Below are 20626 nucleotides of genomic sequence, written 5' to 3'. Positions count from 1 at the left end.
GTTCCTCAAAAACTAGTGTCCTGTTTTCGTTACCAAATCTTCAGATTGATTTGTGAAGCTAGAAACAAAATAGTAGGTTTTGTTTTTGTGTATTTAGTTTATGTCGTGAAAAGACTTTTTGTGATGTCACTTTCATCAGGTAATTGAAAACCTATCACAGTAAATACCACCCTAATGGCACATTACTCTTCGATGAAAGTAGTTGTGCGCAATGCAGAGAGGACCCATCGAGAAGAAGTCATTGAAATGGGCTAACCTTTTTTATCTCATTAAATGTACATACAGGGATCTAGCATTGAACTCTCTTTGTAGTTTACAGTCCTTGAATACGACTAATATTTCCTTCTCTTGTGGTTGTATGCAGCAGCATAAGATGAATGTAAATAGGGTGAATTTGCCAACTCCCTTGGTACATTTGTCCCCGACAACTGCAAAAGATCAACCAATGGCTTGAAAATCGCTTTACTGTCGTTATTGACAAACACCATGGCAGTGCCAGGCAATCCCAATCTAGACGCTCTCCCAATTTGGTGGATGTATTCTTCGATTGAGCTGGGCATATCAAACACAATCACTTGCTTCACTTTGATGAGGTCCAACCCTCTCCCAAGAACCCCTGTGGCTACAACAATAGGCAACTCTCCAAGCAGAAAAGACCTGAGCACTTGCCGTCTCTCACTCATCGGCTTCTCACCATGTAAAGCAGCTGCCTTTAGCTTTGTAACATGCTGAATTGCCTCTGCCAGTAAATCTGCCCCTACTCTAGAGTTCACGAACACTACTACAGGAGGGTGAAAATGTGCAGAGCTCCACAAAATGTCAAACAGCTTTTGCTTCTTGCAATTTGACTCCACCCAGATAATAGTCTGCTTCACTGCTGCGCTTGGCAAAGTTTGCTTCCCAAATGAAATAATTAGCGGCACTTTCAGCAAAGAGCTTGCAAATTTCTCGATGTTTGAAGGAACAGTCGCAGAAAACATCATGATCTGTGGCTGTGATAAGGCTTGGATGACTTGCATGACATGATCACGGAATCCGCGTTCCAGAATGCAATCAACCTCGTCTAAAACCAGCACAAAGACGTCATCCAGATCGACTGGGTTCCTGGCAAGCAGATCTACCAGGCGTCCAGGAGTCCCAACGACAAGCTCTACACCTTGCTTGATTCTATAAACTTGCTGCGGCATTGCATCACCACCAACTACAAGGCCTGTTTTGAAAGGAAGCCCCTTCCCAAAAACTTTAGCTTGTTCCTCAATCTGCAATCAACAACTAAGATATTCAGCACATCCCCTACATGCAAGGCAACTTCTCTCTCTCTCTCTCTCTCTCTCTCTCTCTCTCTCTCTCTCTCTCTCTCTCTCTCTCTCTCTCTCTCATGTCCTGTCTCTTTCTACGAGAGAGATCTGGGAAAGGTTCTCCATGCTGATAACAAGCTGCTCATACAAGTGACCAAGGGTGGTCCGGCATAGATCTGACATGCCCTATGGATAGACCCAAGGTACACACAACTGCGGCTGCTACTGACACTGCCAACTGCTCCTGCGCACGAGATCACTGACACGGCCACAACATGTGCTAGGCTCCCCAACACAGATCCACCTCTTAGCAAAGGAAGAGAGAGAGAGAGAGAGAGAGAGAGAGAGAGAGAGAGAGAGAGAGCTCGATCTTTGCTCTCCTAGGCTGGCACACAAGGATGGTGCTATGCCTCTGATTGACATGTCCACGGGATGGACTGCCCTGAGTGGATGACTCCAAGGGGAAGATCTGCCCATCTCTCCTAGCAAAGGATCACCTCCACAAGAAGCCCGCCATCACTTGCAACCCCGCAGTGGCTGCCCACCAAAAACACCGAGGGCTGCCAGGGAAAAACGCTAGGGCTGCTGGTGAAAAACGCTAGGGCCGCCTACTAAGAAAAACGCTAGAGATGCCTGTCAGTGATCTCCACCTGCTGCCCCTCTCATGGGTGCCCCCCCACCCACTAGGGCTGAATGCAATGTTAAAGAGGTGACCCCGCCGCTCGCTATATAGGGCCTACCACCCTTGGGCCTTGGCTGCATGACCAAGCCCTCAGCGCGCCCCCCCCCTCCCCCCCCCCAAAACGACTGGATATAAATGGGAAAAGGGACTAAATAGCCCCTAGGGCTCTGGGAGAAAAATGGACCACCTGGGTATAAATACCCTAGAGTTGCAAAAGACAGAATGGCCATGGAACCAAGCCAAAACCCAAGGCTAAACATGGTTAAACACATCCCGACATGAGAAAACTACCTCACACTGGCTGGGCACAGCCACAAAAAAGCCCTCACTCTCTAACACCTGTCCTTGGGAGAAACTGGGACAGAATGGACAAATCCGGAGAGATGTCTCAACTCTAACACCCCCTCTCAACTCCAAGAAAGGAAGACGGACTAGGAAGCTGGAGTGAACAATGAGCAATTGTAAAGAAAGGGTTTCACGGACGAGGATCTCTACTCCAAACTCTGCAGTAGAAAGGTATCATGTAATGTAGTATACAATCCAATTGCTACCCCTAAAAGACGTCCGGGAAGTGAAATGGTGTCCATTGAAATAAATCTAGCTCTAACAAGAATCTCCTTAACTCAACCGACTCACAATTCGCACAACCAACATTTACAGAAGATGCTGCTCCTTACCGCTCCAAGAGAATGCATCAAAATTGAGGGAAAAGGCATAAACTACTGGTGTCCGAATCATTTCCCAACTCTAGAGTGCTCCTCTCTCGAGAAAAGAGTCAGACACATGCACCTCCAGTCATATACCGCATGCCAGAATCTCCAAGCTACTACGTGCTGAGAAATCAGCTATCAGATGATGAAGAACCAAAGAAGTGCACCAACCACCATATAGAATGATGAACTACAAACTGTATTTGAAGGAACTTCATCAGAACTAAGAGTGAAAACTGCTTGCTAAACTTCATCTGTCTAGAACACATTCTAAGTGAATCGGGAACAAGCATCCAGTAAAAAGGAACACACATCAATACCGAGATAGCAACTAACACAGCAAGATCAAGAGACCCTACACCCAAGCTCTGTAAGAGAAACACAAGTTGCTATAGAAAGCCACCATATAGACTGTCAATCCTGTCCGTTGCACATGGAACCACGAGCACTGAAAGAAAGTAGTCTACACAAACTGACTCCTTAGCTGGCTCCACGTCCCCCTTTGAAGCGAGGATACCTGAACCGTGGATAACTGTCATAACTTTCCAATAATCTCTGCCTGTGTAACAAGATCACCCAAGGTAGGTGAATCCAAAAGAAAAAATATACACGTGGAACCTAGAACCAAATCTAGGGGAATAAAGAAGACCGTCTCCCCACTAGAAAGAATGCTTGAGCGGACTCTTAACTACTTCCTAATCCAAGAAATCCACCTGTGCGACACAAAATGCCAATCTAAGGATAAGGAAAGTAGCGTGTCTTGGATGGTACAGTCTCCAGGGGCCAATCTAGAAGACAAAATATAGGAACTACTGCTCGGATGCTGGGAAGTGCAACTGTCACACCACAAATCCGAAAGACGAAGCAACCACCAAAGCGGCTTAAGAAAACATCCGCCAAGATACTAACTGCACTATGGGCTGAAGCACACCATACAAAGCGGCAAGAAATGGGGAAGGAAACCAAGGACTAGAAGACACCGTGCATGGTACTCCGTTGAACGGAGCACCGGAAGTCGACTCAAGATAGAGACCTAGAAGCCCCCTCTGAAAGAGAAGTATCTTCAAAAATACACTATGAGGGAACAACTGATTCAACTCCATGTTTGAATAGAGCAAACACTGTCACTAAAGCTCTAGAGCTAAAGGCGAGAAACCCCCCAAGATAGGAAGTCCCCCTTCCCACTCAATCCACGGAAAAGAAAATGAGTACCACCAGAAAGAAATCTGAGACAACATGGAGTAAAACTGCTTCCTTTGTAACTGAATAGCAAAACCGAAATCTCAAAGGACACGAGACTCAGAGAAAATCACATCATCGGTAAACTTGGACTGCTAAGAGTAGGAAGACATGAAAGATAGTCACCTGAGGATCATAGTTGCCAAAGAAGCCGTCAGATCCAAAAAAAAAAACCTACTTACTCAAGCAAACTCCCTAAGATCAAACCAAATGTCCGCCACCTCTCCAAGATCAAACCTGTAGGTACAATCCAATACCCAAATTGCATACAGACTCGGAAGAGCTCATATACTCCCACTGTTGTAACTTGCTTCCTTCAAATCTTCATAAAAATTGTCCTTTGTTCTTGTGTTGAAGAGACCATACCCACAATTGAATTGTGCAGTCAATATACTTGCCAAGATCTGGACCCGAAGGTGTCAGGTGCAACGGAAGAGAATAAGGATTTAGCTCGGATCTAGTACTCCGCACACAAACACAAGAGACATATTACTTCACTTGAAAGAACTGAATCGAACTGAAAAAAAGAGAGACAGAAGAGAGAGAAAAGAGACGACACAAGAATGTCAGGTCCCAACCCTCAAGGGTCCCCTTGCTCTGTTTCCAGAGCAAGTACTTTCTGTATTCTTGCACAATGCTAATACAATGACTAAATGCTGAGATGTTGATGCTAATGGATACTGATCCTACTGATGTTGGGCACTAAGATACTGAAGGAGTACTGAGGTACTGAGGTTCTATGTCGATGACGATGATGTCGACGACAGGTACTGTTGGTTCAACCTTTATTATATTCAATAGTTCATGGGATACCCCCTCCGATTCCGTTCCAATGCTATGCTATGCTAGGACTAATCTGTATCATCTCTTGTAAAAGGTGGATAAGGGATTTGAGCTCACATCGTTCGGGTGAACGCCTTACATGCATTTCACCTAGCCAACCCGACATCCAGTAGTTGTTGATTTCTCAAACGATCCATAAAATTTTAAAAAAACGCGTTTACCTGCTCTGCGCCCTCACCCCTCCCCCCACCCCCCCCCCCCCCCCCCCTCCCCCCTCTCTCTCTCTCTCTCTCTCTCTCTCTCTCTCTCTCTCTCTCTCTCTCCTTTGCGCGCTGCAATCGACACCTCCAGTCTGGCTTTTTTTCACCCGCATCTGCCAAGATTCGCCACGACTTCCTTTTTCCTGAATCGTGGGCACATACTGCTGGTCTATGTCAAAGACGGGGAGGTCTCCGACAGGTACTGCTGGTCTATGTCGAAGACGATGATGTTGACGACGAGTACTGCTGGTCTATGTCCAAGATGATGATGTTGACAACGATGACGATGCTGACGACGATGGCGACCGTCACGGATTGGGAATCTGCTACGATCGGGTATTGTGCCAACGACGACGATTGCTGTTCTAAGGGCTGAAAACTGAAAACACTGGCTGATCTGTAAGGCTGAGAACTGGCACTGATGTAAGGGTTGAAAATGCAATACTATGTCATGGCGATGACGATGACGACGATGGGACTATGACGATGACGATAACGACGATGGATAGTCGTCAAGTCTGGGAACAATGACGATGTCGACAACGACGATGGTGTCGACGACGACGGCGTCAAGGCTGAAAAACGCTAAGGCTGAAAACTGAAATCTATTGCGATGGATGGCTTTTCGACGAGGATCTGCTGTCGGGAATGGAATCGGGGATGCGACGAGGCTAAAGGGATGGTATTGTTACAAAAACGTTGATGGCTGAAATTTGCTCCAAAAACGCTAGTATGTTGGGGTACTGCTGAGAGAGAGAGACCACCTGCCGGGTGCAACACTTGGTGCACCACCTTCTGCTGCCTCCTCTGCCTCTACTGAGTACCCAATGGGTTTCTTTTATAGTTTCTTAGCAATTTGCCCTACCTACTTTTCCAACAAAAGTCACTTATTATTAAATAAGTGAAAAATGTGTACTTTGGAAAAAAGGGTTCTATGCTCTGGAAAATGCTCATGTTGAAATGATTGTACTATGCAAGAGAGGGTATGCCACTATGACCGGCTTGGACATGCACGTCTTGCTAGAGGCTCACAAGGTGCCAGTCTAGGTCCTACGCTAAGACTGACGCTAGACCATGGCAGAAGCATGTCCACGTGGCGCAAGTGAAGTGCGCACGTGACAGAAGGACTGCCCCCAAGGTTGGAGCTCTCCAAAGGGATGTATGGAAAAGGCATCCAAATGTTGCTGACTGCGGGAGTAGGAACTAGATGTCCCCATCAACTCTCGACACTACTTGCAAACCTGTCATCCAAAGGAGCTCGACAATTCTGATGTCGAACATCAAGAAAACCGCCAGTAGAAGGTTGCAAACCTATCCCATAACTGGTGCTGACAAGCTCACAAGAGATCGTAAACCTGTCCCACAACTGGTACTAACAAGCTCACAAAAGGGCAAAAGGAACAACCGTATTTGTAGAGCCACACTACCACCCGGGAAGGAGAGAACATGGAGATACGAGAAGTCCACACTCCAACAAAACCTCCTTCAACTACTGTCATTGTCGGCTAAGGGTCTGGCCTGTCCCACAACTGGTACTGACAAGCTCACAAAAGGGCAAAAGGAATGACCGTATCTGTAGGGCCACACTACCACCCGGGAAGGAGAGAACATGGAGATAAGAGAAGTCCACACTCCAACAAAACCTCCTTCAACTGTTGTCATTGTCGGCTAAGGGTCTGGAACCACATGCTCCACCCCTAAACCTCATTGAAAGAAGACGGATGATCAAACAAGAAGTGGTTCTAGAGATAGAAGCATCCCCCTCTACCTATCAAGGCCAACTCCAACACATGCACTTGAACTGCTGCATAAAGATGAGCAAGAGACTAATGAAGGCAAAATTCGAACTTCCATCCTTAGATGGGCAAGAGAAGATCAAAGAGCATCCTCAGCTTCAAGAAGGAAGGAGATCCCCCTCAGTCTTCCATTATCCACAATCTAGTACAAAAGTGCAACTAAATCATCAACCTGCTACCCATCGATAGATAGCTCTGTCGACAATTCCAAGAAAGACATGCATTTTCAAAAGGCACAGCAAATCTGTCAATCCATCTCCTCAAAGAAAACACAACCATAGAAACCTCCGCCAAAAGTGAGGAAGAAGATCCTAATACTGTCCAAACCAAACACTTCTCTCTGAAGAAGAGCTGGAAATGAATAGCTCCCCCTCTGGATCCAAGAATGCATGCTTGCTCCCCTTGCGAGAATGCACAGCAACATGACTCCATCTGGGAAAACCAAAGCAATCCAGCACTGCTACACATCCTAAGACCTCCATCCGGTTCCCCTCGGTAAAATAAGCAAGGGTAAAGATGGGGAAGTCATAGACAAGGATCCAAGGCCTCCACATACCCAAATCTGCCCCAAACTGGAGAAAAACCAGGAAAAAACAGCAAACTTCTTCTCACTCAAACAAGTCCAAAACAGCACTGGATCAGCCAAATCCGAACCTCCAAGGTAGTCGTGACAGCTAGGGCTCTGATACCATGTCAAACATGGCAGTAGAAGATGCAATGAAGACAACTCGCTCGTGATCGGGTGGACACCTCGACTCCGATCTAGAACACCTACAATGCCAAACACATGAACAAGGCACCTGTGGCGAAGAGAGATCACTGAGGTAGAGAGAGACAAGACATTGGAGAATGTGAGAGAGAGAGAGAGAGAGAGAGAGAGAGAGAGAGAGAGAGAGAGCTAGGAAAGGCTCTCCATGCTGATAATCGGACATAGATCTGACATGCCCAATGGATAGACCCAAGGTACACACAACTGTGACTACTATTGACACCGCCGATTGCTCCTGCACACGAGACCACTGACACGGCCACAACATGGGCTGGGTTCCCCAACACAAATTCACCTCTTGGCAAAGAAAGAACTGGAGAGAGAGAGAGAGAGAGAGAGAGAGAGAGAGACTAACTAGATCTTTGCTCTCCTAGGTCGGCACACAAGGATGGTGCTATGCCTCTGACTAAGATGCCCACGGGATGGGCTGCCTTGAGGGGATGACTCGAAGGAGAAGAACTGCTCCCCATCTCTCCTAGCAAAGGATCACCTCTGTCACCAGAAGGTGTATTTTTCCTGTTGCCTTCCGTAAATAAGTACTGTATATTTTTATTTATTTTTATTTTGACTTGTCTTCCGCGGAACCCTTGAAAAGGTGCAAGTGGACATTGCATGGCCAGTATGAAACGGCTGCAGCTAAATAGGTTTCTCACATCGGGAGTCTGGGTCGGTCAATCTGGGACTGGTCGGGCCAGTTAGCACTGAATTCTGATGAGTATGGAAGCCTATGTGCACAAATTGAAGTCTGGGCCACTCGGAAAGTCACTTATAACTTTATGAGTCAGTGGGAACTAGGGAATTAACTCAAAGGGGCAAACTGGACACTTGGGAGGAGGAGAGCAGCCTGCAAGACACCTGTCACAAGGCAGGCACCACGTGCCAATAGAAAAGAACAGACTGAACAGACTTTTAGCACTTCAATAACAACTGTTCAATAACAACTGAACTGAGAGAGAGAGAGAGAGAGAGAGAGAGAGAGAGAGAGAGAGACGACACGCGACATGGAGTGGCGAAATTCCACCCCAGAGAGTATTGGCCCCAAACCTTGGCGCCCCTTTCGGTATTTCTTTATATTACTGCTGATTCACAAAGTACAATAGCCGGGGAGCACCTCCTCTGCAATCTGCGAGCTGAAGAGTGCCAAAGAGGGCCCCCAAGGCTCATATTTAAAGGCCCAAAGCCTAAAAGCATCAAATATGAAAAGATGACCCCAAAAATTCACTTTCCTAAAATTTCGGGATTTCCCTAAAAATCCGCCGCGAATTCCGGGACGTCCGTACAGGTGCCACATCATCATATTTTGATGTGCAAAGTCTTTTGAGTGTGTTCTGCTTTATTTTTAATGCCTTTATGCCACTTGGGATCCCATCGGACGGGATCCCCATAAGTTGGTAAGACTTCTTCTTCTGTTGCTTGTTCTTCTTAGGGTTTCAAGAATTAGGGTTTGCAGGTTTTAGGGTTAGGGTTTCAACAGTTAGGGTTTTTGGCAGAAATTAGGGTTAGGGTTTCAAAAGTTAGGGTTTCTGGCAAAAATTAGGGTTAGGGTTTCTGCTCTCATCTGTAAGTTGGCTCCATTCTTTAGGCTTTGACACGTCAGCAGTTTGTTACATCTCCCCTTCTTGAAAGAGTAATCGTCCGCGATTACACCATATCTGCAAAACAACTCAAGTTAGCTCAAAAAATTTCCGAGGGTCATTCCGAGGGACATTCCGAGGGACAATCAGTTTGCTCTTTTAATAAGGAGTTAGCTTCTCCTTTCTGCTCTTTTGATCAAGGAGTTAGCTGCTCCTATCGGCTCTTTTGATCAAGGAGTTAGCTTCTCCTTTCGTCCAAATCGGAACTCTTGATATTCCGGCGTAGTAAAATTAGCCATCACACCCAGACCGTATTGATCTTCCTCGGGTGTCTTGATGCACTAAAATTACATACCCAGGCAATCTCATCCAATTAGGAATATTCAGTGGTTGGCACATCACAATGCAACACAAATGCTCACATATGCATGTTACAAGACATAGAAACATAAAGCCGCCGATGAACACTCCCCCCCCAAATAACCATCCAGGTCCGGGCCATGAGCTGTTCAACGACTCCCTCATCACTCCTCCTGCAAATAACCTAAAAAGGTCCGGGCCATGAGATATAGAGGCCTTTTACAACCAAACGCCCCCAAGACCGCAGCCTGCGTCGTTTGGAGGTGTTGAGAGTAACCACTGCTCAGACTTCTTAATACTCCTCCCGCATAACCATCCAAGTCCGGGCCATGAGTAACAACAACAATACTCCCCCCATAAATAACCACAAGGGTCCGGGCCATGAGTAACAACAACACTTTTCAATCATTCAATACTCCCCCCGCAAATAACCACAAGGGTCCGGGCCATGAGTATGAACAAGCATTCTCAAACATAATTTCTCACTACTCCACTCGGGAGTAGAATCACCAATCATTGAAACCAGTATTAAAACCAGAGTCAAACAATTCAAATCGGCACCAAGACAGGTTCAAAACAAATACCATCCATTTCAAACAAATTTCAAACAGGATCACCAAACAAGTTCTCAAACAGATTTCAAACTTAAAAACGCAATCTCGACATCAGTCGAGCTTGAAAAGTCGACGGACTTTCCATCCTGGAACCTGCACCAAAAATTAGGGTTAGGTTCATTCCGTAAGGCCGTAGCCGAGCACAGCATGGTCCATCAGCTCTTGGACAGACAGTGTTTCTTTGGCGGCGATGGTAGTCCCAAGATAGCAATCGCACCGAATCTCCAAGGTCATCTGCTTGTGAAGAGACATCTACTGAGAGATGTCGAGAAATTTCAAGTTATGATCTGCTAGGGTTTCCATGGCAAGCATTTCAGGATACCCCACTCTACCAGAAGTTGCACCCCGAAGGAAGATGTCAGAAACCATATAACTTCGGGCAAAAATTTTCTTGAAAGCCTGCCAAGTACTTGGAGTATGCTGCTTGGTAGCTATAGACATCAACATCTGCATGGCACTGCTTCTGAGAAAAACAGTGACTTGAAACAAATCTGGATCCTTCTCTTGCATGGCTTATGCCATGTAAGACATGAGCGATGAAGACGGGAGCGCGCCCGATGCGCGATGAAGTAAGGGTGGGAGTGGCTGATACCTCAAATATAATTCAATTCCAATAGCTCTGTCTGCTCTTTTGTAGGACCGGTATGCTTTCAGAAAAGCACACGCCTGATGCTCTGATACCACTGTCACAAGGCAGGCACCACGTGCCAATAGAAAAGAACAGACTGAACAGACTTTTAGCACTTCAATAACAACTGTTCAATAACATCTGAACTGAGAGAGAGAGAGAGAGAGAGAGAGAGAGACGACACGCGACATGGAGTGGCGAAATTCCACCCCAGAGAGTATTGGCCCCAAACCTTGGCGCCCCTTTCGGTATTTCTTTATATTACTGCTGATTCACAAAGTACAACAGCCGGGGAGCACCTCCTCTGCAATCTGCGCGCGGAAGAGTGCCAGAGAGGGCCCCCAAGGCTCATATTTAAAGGCCCAAAGCCTAAAAGCATCAAATATGAAAAACTGACACCAAAAATTCACTTTCCTAAATTTTCGGGATTTCCCTAAAAATCCGCCGCGAATTCCGGGACGTCCGTACAGGTGCCACATCATCATATTTTGATGTGCAAAGTCTTTTGAGTGTGTTCTGCTTTATTTTTAATGCCATTATGCCACTTGGGACCCCATCGGACGAGATCCCCATAAGTTGGTAGGACTTCTTCTTCTGTTGCTTGTTCTTCTTAGGGTTTCTAGAATTAGGGTTTGCAGGTTTTAGGATTAGGGTTTCAACAGTTAGGGTTTCTGGCAGAAATTAGGGTTAGGGTTTCTGCTCTCATCTGTAAGTTGGCTCCATTCTTTAGGCTTTGACACGTCAGCAGTTTGTTACGCTCTGATACCACTGTCACAAGGCAGGCACCATGTGCCAATAGAAAAGAACAGACTGAACAGACTTTTAGCACTTCAATAACAACTGTTCAATAACAACTGAACTGAGAGAGAGAGAGAGAGAGAGAGACGACACACGACATGGAGTGGCGAAATTCCACCCCAGAGAGTATTGGCCCCAAACCTTGGCGCCCCTTTCGGTATTTCTTTATATTACTGCTGATTCGCAAAGTACAACAACCGGGGAGCACCTCCTCTGCAATTTGCGCGCTGAAGAGTGCCAGAGAGGGCCCCCAAGGCTCATATTTAAAGGCCCAAAGCCTAAAAGCATCAAATATGAAAAGCTGACCCCAAAAATTCACTTTCCTAAAATTTCGAGATTTCCCTAAAAATCCGCCGCGAATTCCGGGACGTCCGTACAGGTGCCACATCATCATATTTTGATGTGCAAAGTCTTTTGAGTGTGTTCTGCTTTATTTTTAATGCCTTTATGCCACTTGGGACCCCATTGGACGGGATCCCCATAAGTTGGTAGGACTTCTTCTTCTGTTGCTTGTTCTTCTTAGGGTTTCTAGAATTAGGGTTTGCAGGTTTTAGGGTTAGGGTTTCAACAGTTAGGGTTTCTGGCAGAAATTAGGGTTAGGGTTTCTGCTCTCATCTGTAAGTTGGCTCCATTATTTAGGCTTTGACACGTCAGCAGTTTGTTACAACACCTCAGCAAGAGGAGGCGCCCATTTGAGGCTCGGGGCTGGATTTTCACACAGAAGTGATCTACAGTGTGTGTGTGAGTAGTGGGTGCAAGTCTACAGCTTTAATGGAAAGCTTGCCTTCTCCTCTGTCTCGTGTAGCGCGATGACTTGCTCTCGTGCATCTCTCTCTCCCCTTTGGCACGTATGGTAATGCCCCACTAGTTGGGCTACTCAGATGAATATGTACAGTTCTGGGGGTTTATGCGTGTTTGCCAAGGCAAGAGCCTTCTGAACAGGAACCGGATTAGCTAATTGCTAATCCGCCACAGGTACGCACAGTTCCATCGCGAAAGATTGCGAGTTTGGAGAATTTTCCCGCGTGAAAACTCGTCCAATTCATCTTGCCTGCTAAACAAGAACCGGATTAGCTAATTGCCAATCCCCCACAGGTACGCGTAGTTCCATCGCGAAAGATTGCGAGTTCGGAGAGTTTTCTCGCATGAAAACTCGTCCAATTCACAAGGGAACTGTCCCATTGCATGCGGGAGCCCTTGGGACACGCGTAGGCGTGTTCGCTCTGCTAAAAACGATCCGAAACAGGGAATTACAGCCTGCTGTGTTTTTCTGCAGGTTTAGGGTTTCGCACCTAAACTGCAAGGGAACACCAGGGGAACCTCGTGAGAGCCTTGGGATGCATGTACAGGCTTTTGGGCAGCCGGCAGTGAAAAACAGAGAATTACAGCCCGCTGAATTTCTGTGACAGCTCACTAGAAAGCTTGCAGATAGCGAGGGAATCCACCCTAGACAGGTACTTTTGACCTACAGGGATTTTTGCGTCGTTATGCTGCTGAAATCAGGTTGAAAACCTGCATTTTCAGCCCTCGCCAGGTTTGGACAGCTTTGTGAAAGCTTGTACTAAGTGGTCGGATCGTCTACCTTAAATTGAATAAAGAAATACCAAAAGGGGCGCCAGTCTATGGGGCCTACAGGGTGTCGGTTTCGTGTGCGCAGTGACATTCTAGTCGCTGGACGCATCTGTGTTCTGTTTCCTTCTCAGTGCTCTGTGTAAAGTTAACAGGTAATTGAAATAGTACCGCCCTCTATGTTGTACAGGCCGGTTATATGGTTCCAATGTCCATCGACGGGATAGTCACTTTTTCTTCAAAAAGTGCAGCGTGGATTGTTGTGGGTGAAAGCAACACAAAGCTTGTCGTTATGGCAGAGAAGAGAGACCAAGTACCTGAAGAGGGATCTTCCTCACATGGCACAGAGAAAGTTCCTTCAACTCTTCAAGAAGAGGACAGGTTATTTAGAGCTCAACTGCGTTGCTGCATGGACATGTTTCAGCAGTTGGCTAATAACCCAAGGATGCACGAGTTCTTACAGGCTCCGTCACAGGGTTTTCAGCCTCCAACACAGGGCATGACTGAGCCGTTGCAAGAAAAGGAGATTTCGAATGCGCAGAGGACTCATGATGCTTGAGGGAAAGCCCATGTGGTTGAGCAACTAGCGGTGTCCAATGATCCAAAGAAACTTGCTTAGCTGGACAGGAACCGTTTGTGAATGGTCAAGAGAGTAATGAACAGGTTATGCGTCAGACCCCTCCATTACATAATCCTTATCCTGGTTATTTTGGAGGTGGTTCAGTGTTTCAAGCTATGGCTGGACCTTCCACAGGTTATATGCCAGGGAATGTGTTTAGGACAATGCAAACAGGCATGGGTAACCCTATGTACGCGAACATGGGTGTCCAACCAGGTTTTCAGGGTGCCTATGGCCAGTTTCGAGTGCCTGGAACACAATTTGGTATGGCTGGTTTTTTGCAGCCATACGTACAAAATGCAGATACGACCGGTAAAACGGTTGATGTGAGTGCTGGAATGAACAATCATGGAGCACCACTGTTACAGACACATGTTTATGATAATGTGGCTCCTTTGAATCAGCTCAAGGATTACAAGGAAGGTGGGCAGGGAGTGAAGTTTGAAACTTTCAGAGAAACTGAGGACCAATTGAAGGCTTTGACCTTCATACAACAGTTCGATGCAGCTTATGCTGGAGGCAACTTCACGGAATCTTCAAAGATACGCAAGGCTGCCACTTTCTTGAAAGGGAATGCGCTTCAATGGTGGACCACATTGTTGAACCAGGGTCAAGCCCCAACAACGTGGGTCCAATTCAAACAACTTTTTGCGCCTGCATGGCTGACAAACACTTTTGAAGTGGATGTGATGACAAAATGGCACGAGTTGAATGCTAAACAGTGTGCGAATCTGGAAAGAGTACAATAAACAGTTTTGAGCCGCACTGTTGCCAGTCACCTCTTACAGGTTTGTGCCATTGTCAAAACAGATTGAGAAGTACTGTCGTGGATTGCCCAAGAAAATCAGGGACTACTGCACAAAAACTACTGTCATGAATATGTTCGAGTTGATTGAGAATGCAAGAGTGGCTAGCAATCTGTCAAAGGGAGATTCCGATAGATTTAATAGCCACAAGAAAGGGTCCCAGGGCAAACAGTTTTCAGCCAAGGGTAAGGTTGCAGCAAAGCCTTCTGAGCCTCCCACAAAGAAGCCCTCCAATGAAGAAACTGATACATCCAAGAAGCTATTTCAACCATTTAACTGGCGTTTTCTTGTTCAATAGAAGAGTGAACCACCATGTTCGAGCATTTCCCTTTAAGTAAGAGGTAGCCCTCCGAATCTTGGAATGCTCTGAGTAATGCCCTCCAGAGAAAGCTATATCAAATTGTTGTATGAAGGCCAAAGCCCTTGAAGCATCTCGAAATCCAAAAAAAGTGTCAAACTTAATTGATTGTCCACCTTTAAATTCTCCGACTTTCTTGCTTTTATCTTCGAGGAAGTCATACTGGTTGGCTTTATAGAAATGCTTCTTCTTTACGTAAAATCTGTGGTCGTCGGAGTCCGAACTATTTGAGGACGAGTCCTCTGTAGCACTGTCAGAAACTGGGCGAAACTTAGGCTTCTTTGCCTTTTTCTTGCCCTTTCCGAAGCTTTGCTTTTTGCTTCGCGTTTTCCCTTTTCTGTCTTCTTTGCTCGAGTCAGAAGAGCTAGAAGAACTGTCAGAAGAAGAAGAAGAAGAACTGGATACTCCTTCAAATCGCACACGCTTCTTCTGCTTTCTTGCCGATGCAAAAGTAGATTGACGACCCAAATAACCAGGGAAGTCCGTTCCTTTCTTCTGCTTTTTGTCGTGCTTTTTGGCTTTGTTGTTCGCGTCAAAAAGCTGACTAATCTGTGCATCAACCACCTCTTCCAATTCTTGTTCTGTAAACATTCTCAGAGTAGGAGGTTTCTTGAGTGCCGGTTTGATGGGTGGCTATGTGGCCTTCTGCCATTGTGTGTGCACCTCTTCGAAGGATGTCTGAGTCAAAAAATTTGCAAATTTCGGATCCTTCGCAATGTTAATCATCATCTTTGTCGCGTCGTCAACCAATTGTCGATGTTCCATCTCTTCAATCTCTGCCTGAGTAGGCCAAGGTGGGCCGTACTCTTCGTGAAAATCTTCTTCGTGATCTCTTTCCACATCCCCAGATGCAAAAGAAATCGATTGTTCTTTGTTGGAATCCATAAGTGCGCGAGAAAAGGCTTGGATTTCTCGGTAGAAGAGAAATCGGTAGCGCTATGATACCACTGTAACAAATTTGGACACTCCAAGTCAAGATTCTATCACGACAGTAGAGATTCACTTCAAAACAGTTCACAGTTCACACTTGATTCAACACGGCCCGGCGTAGTTCCGTGCCTAGAGATATTGACCCCAAAGACTGACGCCCCTTTCGGTATTTCTTTTTGTATTGATCTGTGTTCAAAGTACAAGAGAGTGGGAGGGTGCTCACTCTCAGACTCTGCGCCCAGATGCTATGAGAAGTGAGGCCCTGCCCACCTATTTGTTGGTTACAAGGGATGCCCAAAAGCAGAGCCCCAAAATCAAAAGCTTAAAGGCTTTTCATAAATAAAGCAACTTATCCCAAAAGCTTCAAGATCAGAAGGCGTAGAGTTCAACCAGCGCAAAAGTAGGAAAAATCCATACGGCAGTGCCACGTCAGCAGCTCCGTGTTTTTCGGAAATCTGTACGGCAGCCTGTCGGTGCTTTTTGCGGGATTGTACCCTACTATTAGCCAGTGCGAGCGTGTTCGGGCATGCCACGTCGCCACTTTGTGACATGGGGCGCTACTTGCTAGAGATACAAAGGCACAGGGACACTTTTGCAGCCACCTACAAAGACCCCGAAGGGGGAGACAGTCATAGCTTACAAATTTCTTTTCGAGAACTACACCCCTTCCACTCCCAAACCCAGGGAGGGGAGTGACCCTTCAGCAGGCTGAGGCGAGTCGGGCCCGACGACGCTGGCGGGCTACTAGAGGCCAGGCCCCACGACTCCACCGCGAACAAATCGAGGAGATCCGGACTCGAGCACATAAGAGCTGCTGAGGAGAGACGAGCCCAGATGATGGCTCACCAAGAGGCATTCATCAAGGCAATCTTTACTCAGACCCTCCCATGTACTTCATTTTACACCCCCGTATTAGCACAGGATGTAGCTAGCTAGATTGATGCATTTGCATGGTTGTACTACCCTCAGCATATAGACATGCACATATCCCTAGTGCTAGAGATCCACCCATACCCATAGATCTCATCACCCACCAAACATCCTTCTCTCTTTTATTTTGTACCAAACTAAACTATTTTGTCTTTTCCAATAGACAAAGGACATACACACATGTATATTTGATTTGTCTCATAGGCCGACTTCGGCCTCAGATATTAAAAATCTCTCTCTCTCTCTCTCTCTCTCTCTCTCTCTCTCTCTCTCTCTCTCTCTCTCTCTCTCTCTCTCTCTCTCTCTTCAAGGAAAAGTAAAAGGAATCATCATTCAAGCTAAAAGGAATCGCAAGGAAGGAAAGAAAAGGGATTTGTGGAAGTGTAAAACCTAGATCTTCACGATTTCAATTCCGCTGCATTTAACAATTATTAAGAGTTATGGCATCTTTTGCATTCGTCCAGTCAGTCCCAGTTTCTCCCAAGGACGGGTGTTAGGGAGGAAAGGCTATTTTGTGGTTGTGTCTGGCCAACGTGAGGTAGTTCTCTCATGTCAGGATTTTCCAGCCATATTTAGTGTTACAGACTTGGACACCCCAGGTCGAAAATCGGGCACGACACACTTAAAATACTTCACAACTTTAAAAAATTAGAGTCGACCCGACCCGGCTTAGTTCCGTGTCCAGAGGTATTGGTCCCAAAATTTGGCGCCCCTTTCGGTATTTATTTTTATTTTAATGCTTGAGCAGAGTACAACTTCCAAGGGACCTCTGCTCTCAGACTCTACGTCCAGACGTTCTGCAGAGTGAGGCCCCAAGGGTCTATTTATTCTTACAAGGGATGCCCCAAAGGCAGTTAAACTCAAAAGCAATCAGTCCCAAAAGCATCTGGTCTAAAATCTGCTCCCAAAAGCAATCAACCCTAATTGCGGAAATCAGTACAGCCTGCCTCGTCAACACCTGTCAGCGCAGATCGCAAAAATCCGTATGTCTATCCAAGTCAGCACTCAGACAGTACTGCCACATCATCATTTTGTGACATACCCCCCTCTTGAAAGAATTAAAATCGTCCTCGATCACGCCTGCAAAATCAAACATGAGCCATAAAGCAATTCAGTAGACACTGACTCTTAAGTACCGACACACTAGACGACACAAATCGAGCACTTGTACAAAGATGACAGTCACATCACATCACATTCAAGTCATATCACATAGAATCCATTATGATCTAGGACCATGATTCCTGGCAACATATTTAGCAATCGCATCTAGATCCACACCAGACCTCACTAATGTCGAATTAACTAATCCTTATTGCGATCGCGTCCATAGATTTCTCAAGACCGAAATGCTGCAGTCATTTCGTCAATCATTCCATCTTTCAATCCTGCACTCAAACACAATCCTACTTCAAAATTATTCATTCATAAATTCACCAAGCAAAATATTGCCAATTCATTCTTATTTTCTATCTAGTATTTGTTATATTTTCAATTTGTTAGTCATTCTCATTCTTGTGCCTTTTTGGGGCACCCTGCAGATAAATGTCCTTGTTTCCCAAATTCACAACACTTTCCCGTTTTGAGATATTCGTCTTTCTCTTTCTCTGTCAGTCAAGGTCGGGTATCTTTTTCTCGTGTGCTTCTGTTATGACTTGTTGAAGGTTCATCTGATGGATAAGTCGAGTTACCAATGCATAGCAAAGCCTTGCCTAGCATGTCCCATCAACTGCTGTATGGACTCAGATTTCTGTAACAAGCAGTAGTCTCGTATCTCTTTGGGCACAGAATCGCTCGATTTGCTGCTTGAAACTGATCTTCTTAAAGGATAAAGCTGGTAGAAAAACATCCCAAGATCTCTCACAATAAGTATCCAAAGTTTCTGCCTTGACCATCCGAAGATGATTCCAGTCAGTAATCACGTCTTGTTTGTATTCTTGAGTGAGCCACGAAGACGGTGGTTCTTTTCTTAACAAAAGAGTGGACCACCATGTCCGTGAATTTACTTTCAAAAATGATGTTGCCCATCCAATTTTGGAGTGCTCTATATAGCGGCCTCCAAGAAACCATATGTCAAACTCTCGAATAAAGGCTACAGCCTTAGAGCATCTCGAAACCTTGAAAAGGTTTCAAACTTTACTGCCTGTCCACCCTCCTTGAATTCCTTGGTCTTTTTGCCCTTGTCCTCGAGAAAATCATGTTGGTTGGCTTTGTAAAAGTGCTTCCTCTTTGAATAAAACATATGGTTTGGAGTCCAACTCTCAGAAGAGGATGAATCCTCATCGAAACTGTCAGAAAAGTTTCGGGATCGGCTTTTCTTCGCCTTCTTCTTGTTCTTTCCCAATCTCTGGTTCGTCATTTCTTGCCCTTTCTATCCTCATCACTCGAGTCAGAAGAGGATGAGTTGTCCGAGCTATCAAAAGAAGATGAGGATGAACTGGACAATCCTTCGAAGCGTACATGCTTCTTCTGTTTTCTTGCATTCGCAAAAGAAGATTGACAGCCCAAATAACCAGGGTAGTCCGTTCCCTTGTTGCGTTTCTTCAGTAGCTTCTTCGCCCCCAAAAGTTTGTTGACCCGTCTTTCGACAACGTCCTCAAGTTTGAAGGGGATCGGGGAGCACCACAGACGGAGAGTGAGCGAGAGAAGGAGACACACGACACACAGATATGGGTGGGGAGACTCAAAGAGTGAGCAGCCCCCTATACACTTATGCTATGTATAAGGTATACAAGTCAGTGGGCGCCCAGACTTTGTGCGGTCGGGCAAGGCACAAACGCCTATACCCCAACAACCTTCCACTTAAAGGCGAATGTGCCTTTAAGCAAGGGAACCTAGTCAAAAGACTACAAAAGGCGAGAGAAAACCCCTCTCAACCGATGCCCACTGGCTGGCTGTGATCGTGTGCATCCGGCTGTCCTACTCCCGTGTAAGTCCATACACCACCAGACGTACCGCACACGTACTGCAAGTATGTATGCAATACCTGCATATCTCCCTCGTGCACTATGCCATCATCAGTCAACAAACGACTGACAACCCCAACTGCAAATGCTCCCACTGCAGCTGCGATATCTGGTCTCAAGATCAGCATCTCATACATAAGACCACCGAATGCCGATGCAATGCTAGCGGGCCCTGCTAGCTCTACGGAGCATGCATCAACATATATATCCCTGGCAATAGGCATCTCTGACTGACAAGGCGTGTCAGCCACATGCATCTCCTGACTGTCCTCAAAAGACGCATCAACCTGTCGTGCAACCTCAAAGCAAACCAGCTGCTCTAGGTGTCTGCTGGAAGACATATCCTACACAACTATATCCCCATGCTCACTGTCGAGCATAGAAAGGAATGACTACATAATCGCTGACATCTCAGTCTCCTCTACAATCATCCACTACAAACATGACCACTCAATCTGCTGTGACTCACTAGAGCTCTCATGCTCTAACTCCGTATGCATAGACTCTTGCACAATGTCCTCCTGTCGTGACTCACTAGAGCAAGACCGCTCTACCTGTCTATCCTGCATAGAAGTATCTCGCACAACTTACTCTCTGCTTTGCTCAAGCACTAGCAAAGCATGCATGTCTGACTCTATCACCTCTCTGTGTGACTCCTCAAGTCGTGCCCCAACTGTGTGCACAACGAGCTCACTACTCTGCACTCCATGCAAAGTACCCTGCAACCCATGAGCAAAAGAGACTCGCCTGCTCTCTCGCTCTCTACCTGGCTGCATGATCACAGAGACAACACCGTCTCTCCCGTGATCCACATGCAATGGGTAACCTGTACCACTCCTGGCACCTCTCGCAATCACTAGCGAACCCAAATGCATCACAAAATCTCGCTCTCATAGCGAAATCTGACATCCACTATCTCGTAACTGTCTGACTGAGA

The 20626-nt window shown here is 46.1% G+C and overlaps 1 protein-coding gene across 1 annotated transcript in view; it reads right to left on the bottom strand.

The window, feature by feature from the left end:
• Positions 1-238: 238 nt before the first annotated feature.
• The window catches only part of LOC147432950 (P-loop containing nucleoside triphosphate hydrolases superfamily protein), a 39529-nt gene continuing 19141 nt past the window's right edge, over positions 239-20626 (bottom strand). Inside the window, exon 3 of the mRNA XM_086492698.1 lies at positions 239-1259. Coding sequence (XP_086348824.1) covers positions 333-1259 — 927 coding nt within the window. The 3' untranslated portion in view covers positions 239-332. The remainder of the gene's footprint in view (positions 1260-20626) is intronic.

Source organism: Adiantum capillus-veneris, chromosome 20 (assembly GCF_014529385.1).
Source record: "Adiantum capillus-veneris isolate H3 chromosome 20, ASM1452938v2, whole genome shotgun sequence".
Classification (NCBI taxonomy): Eukaryota; Viridiplantae; Streptophyta; class Polypodiopsida; order Polypodiales; family Pteridaceae; genus Adiantum; species Adiantum capillus-veneris.
This window is presented reverse-complemented; position numbering and strand designations above follow the sequence as displayed.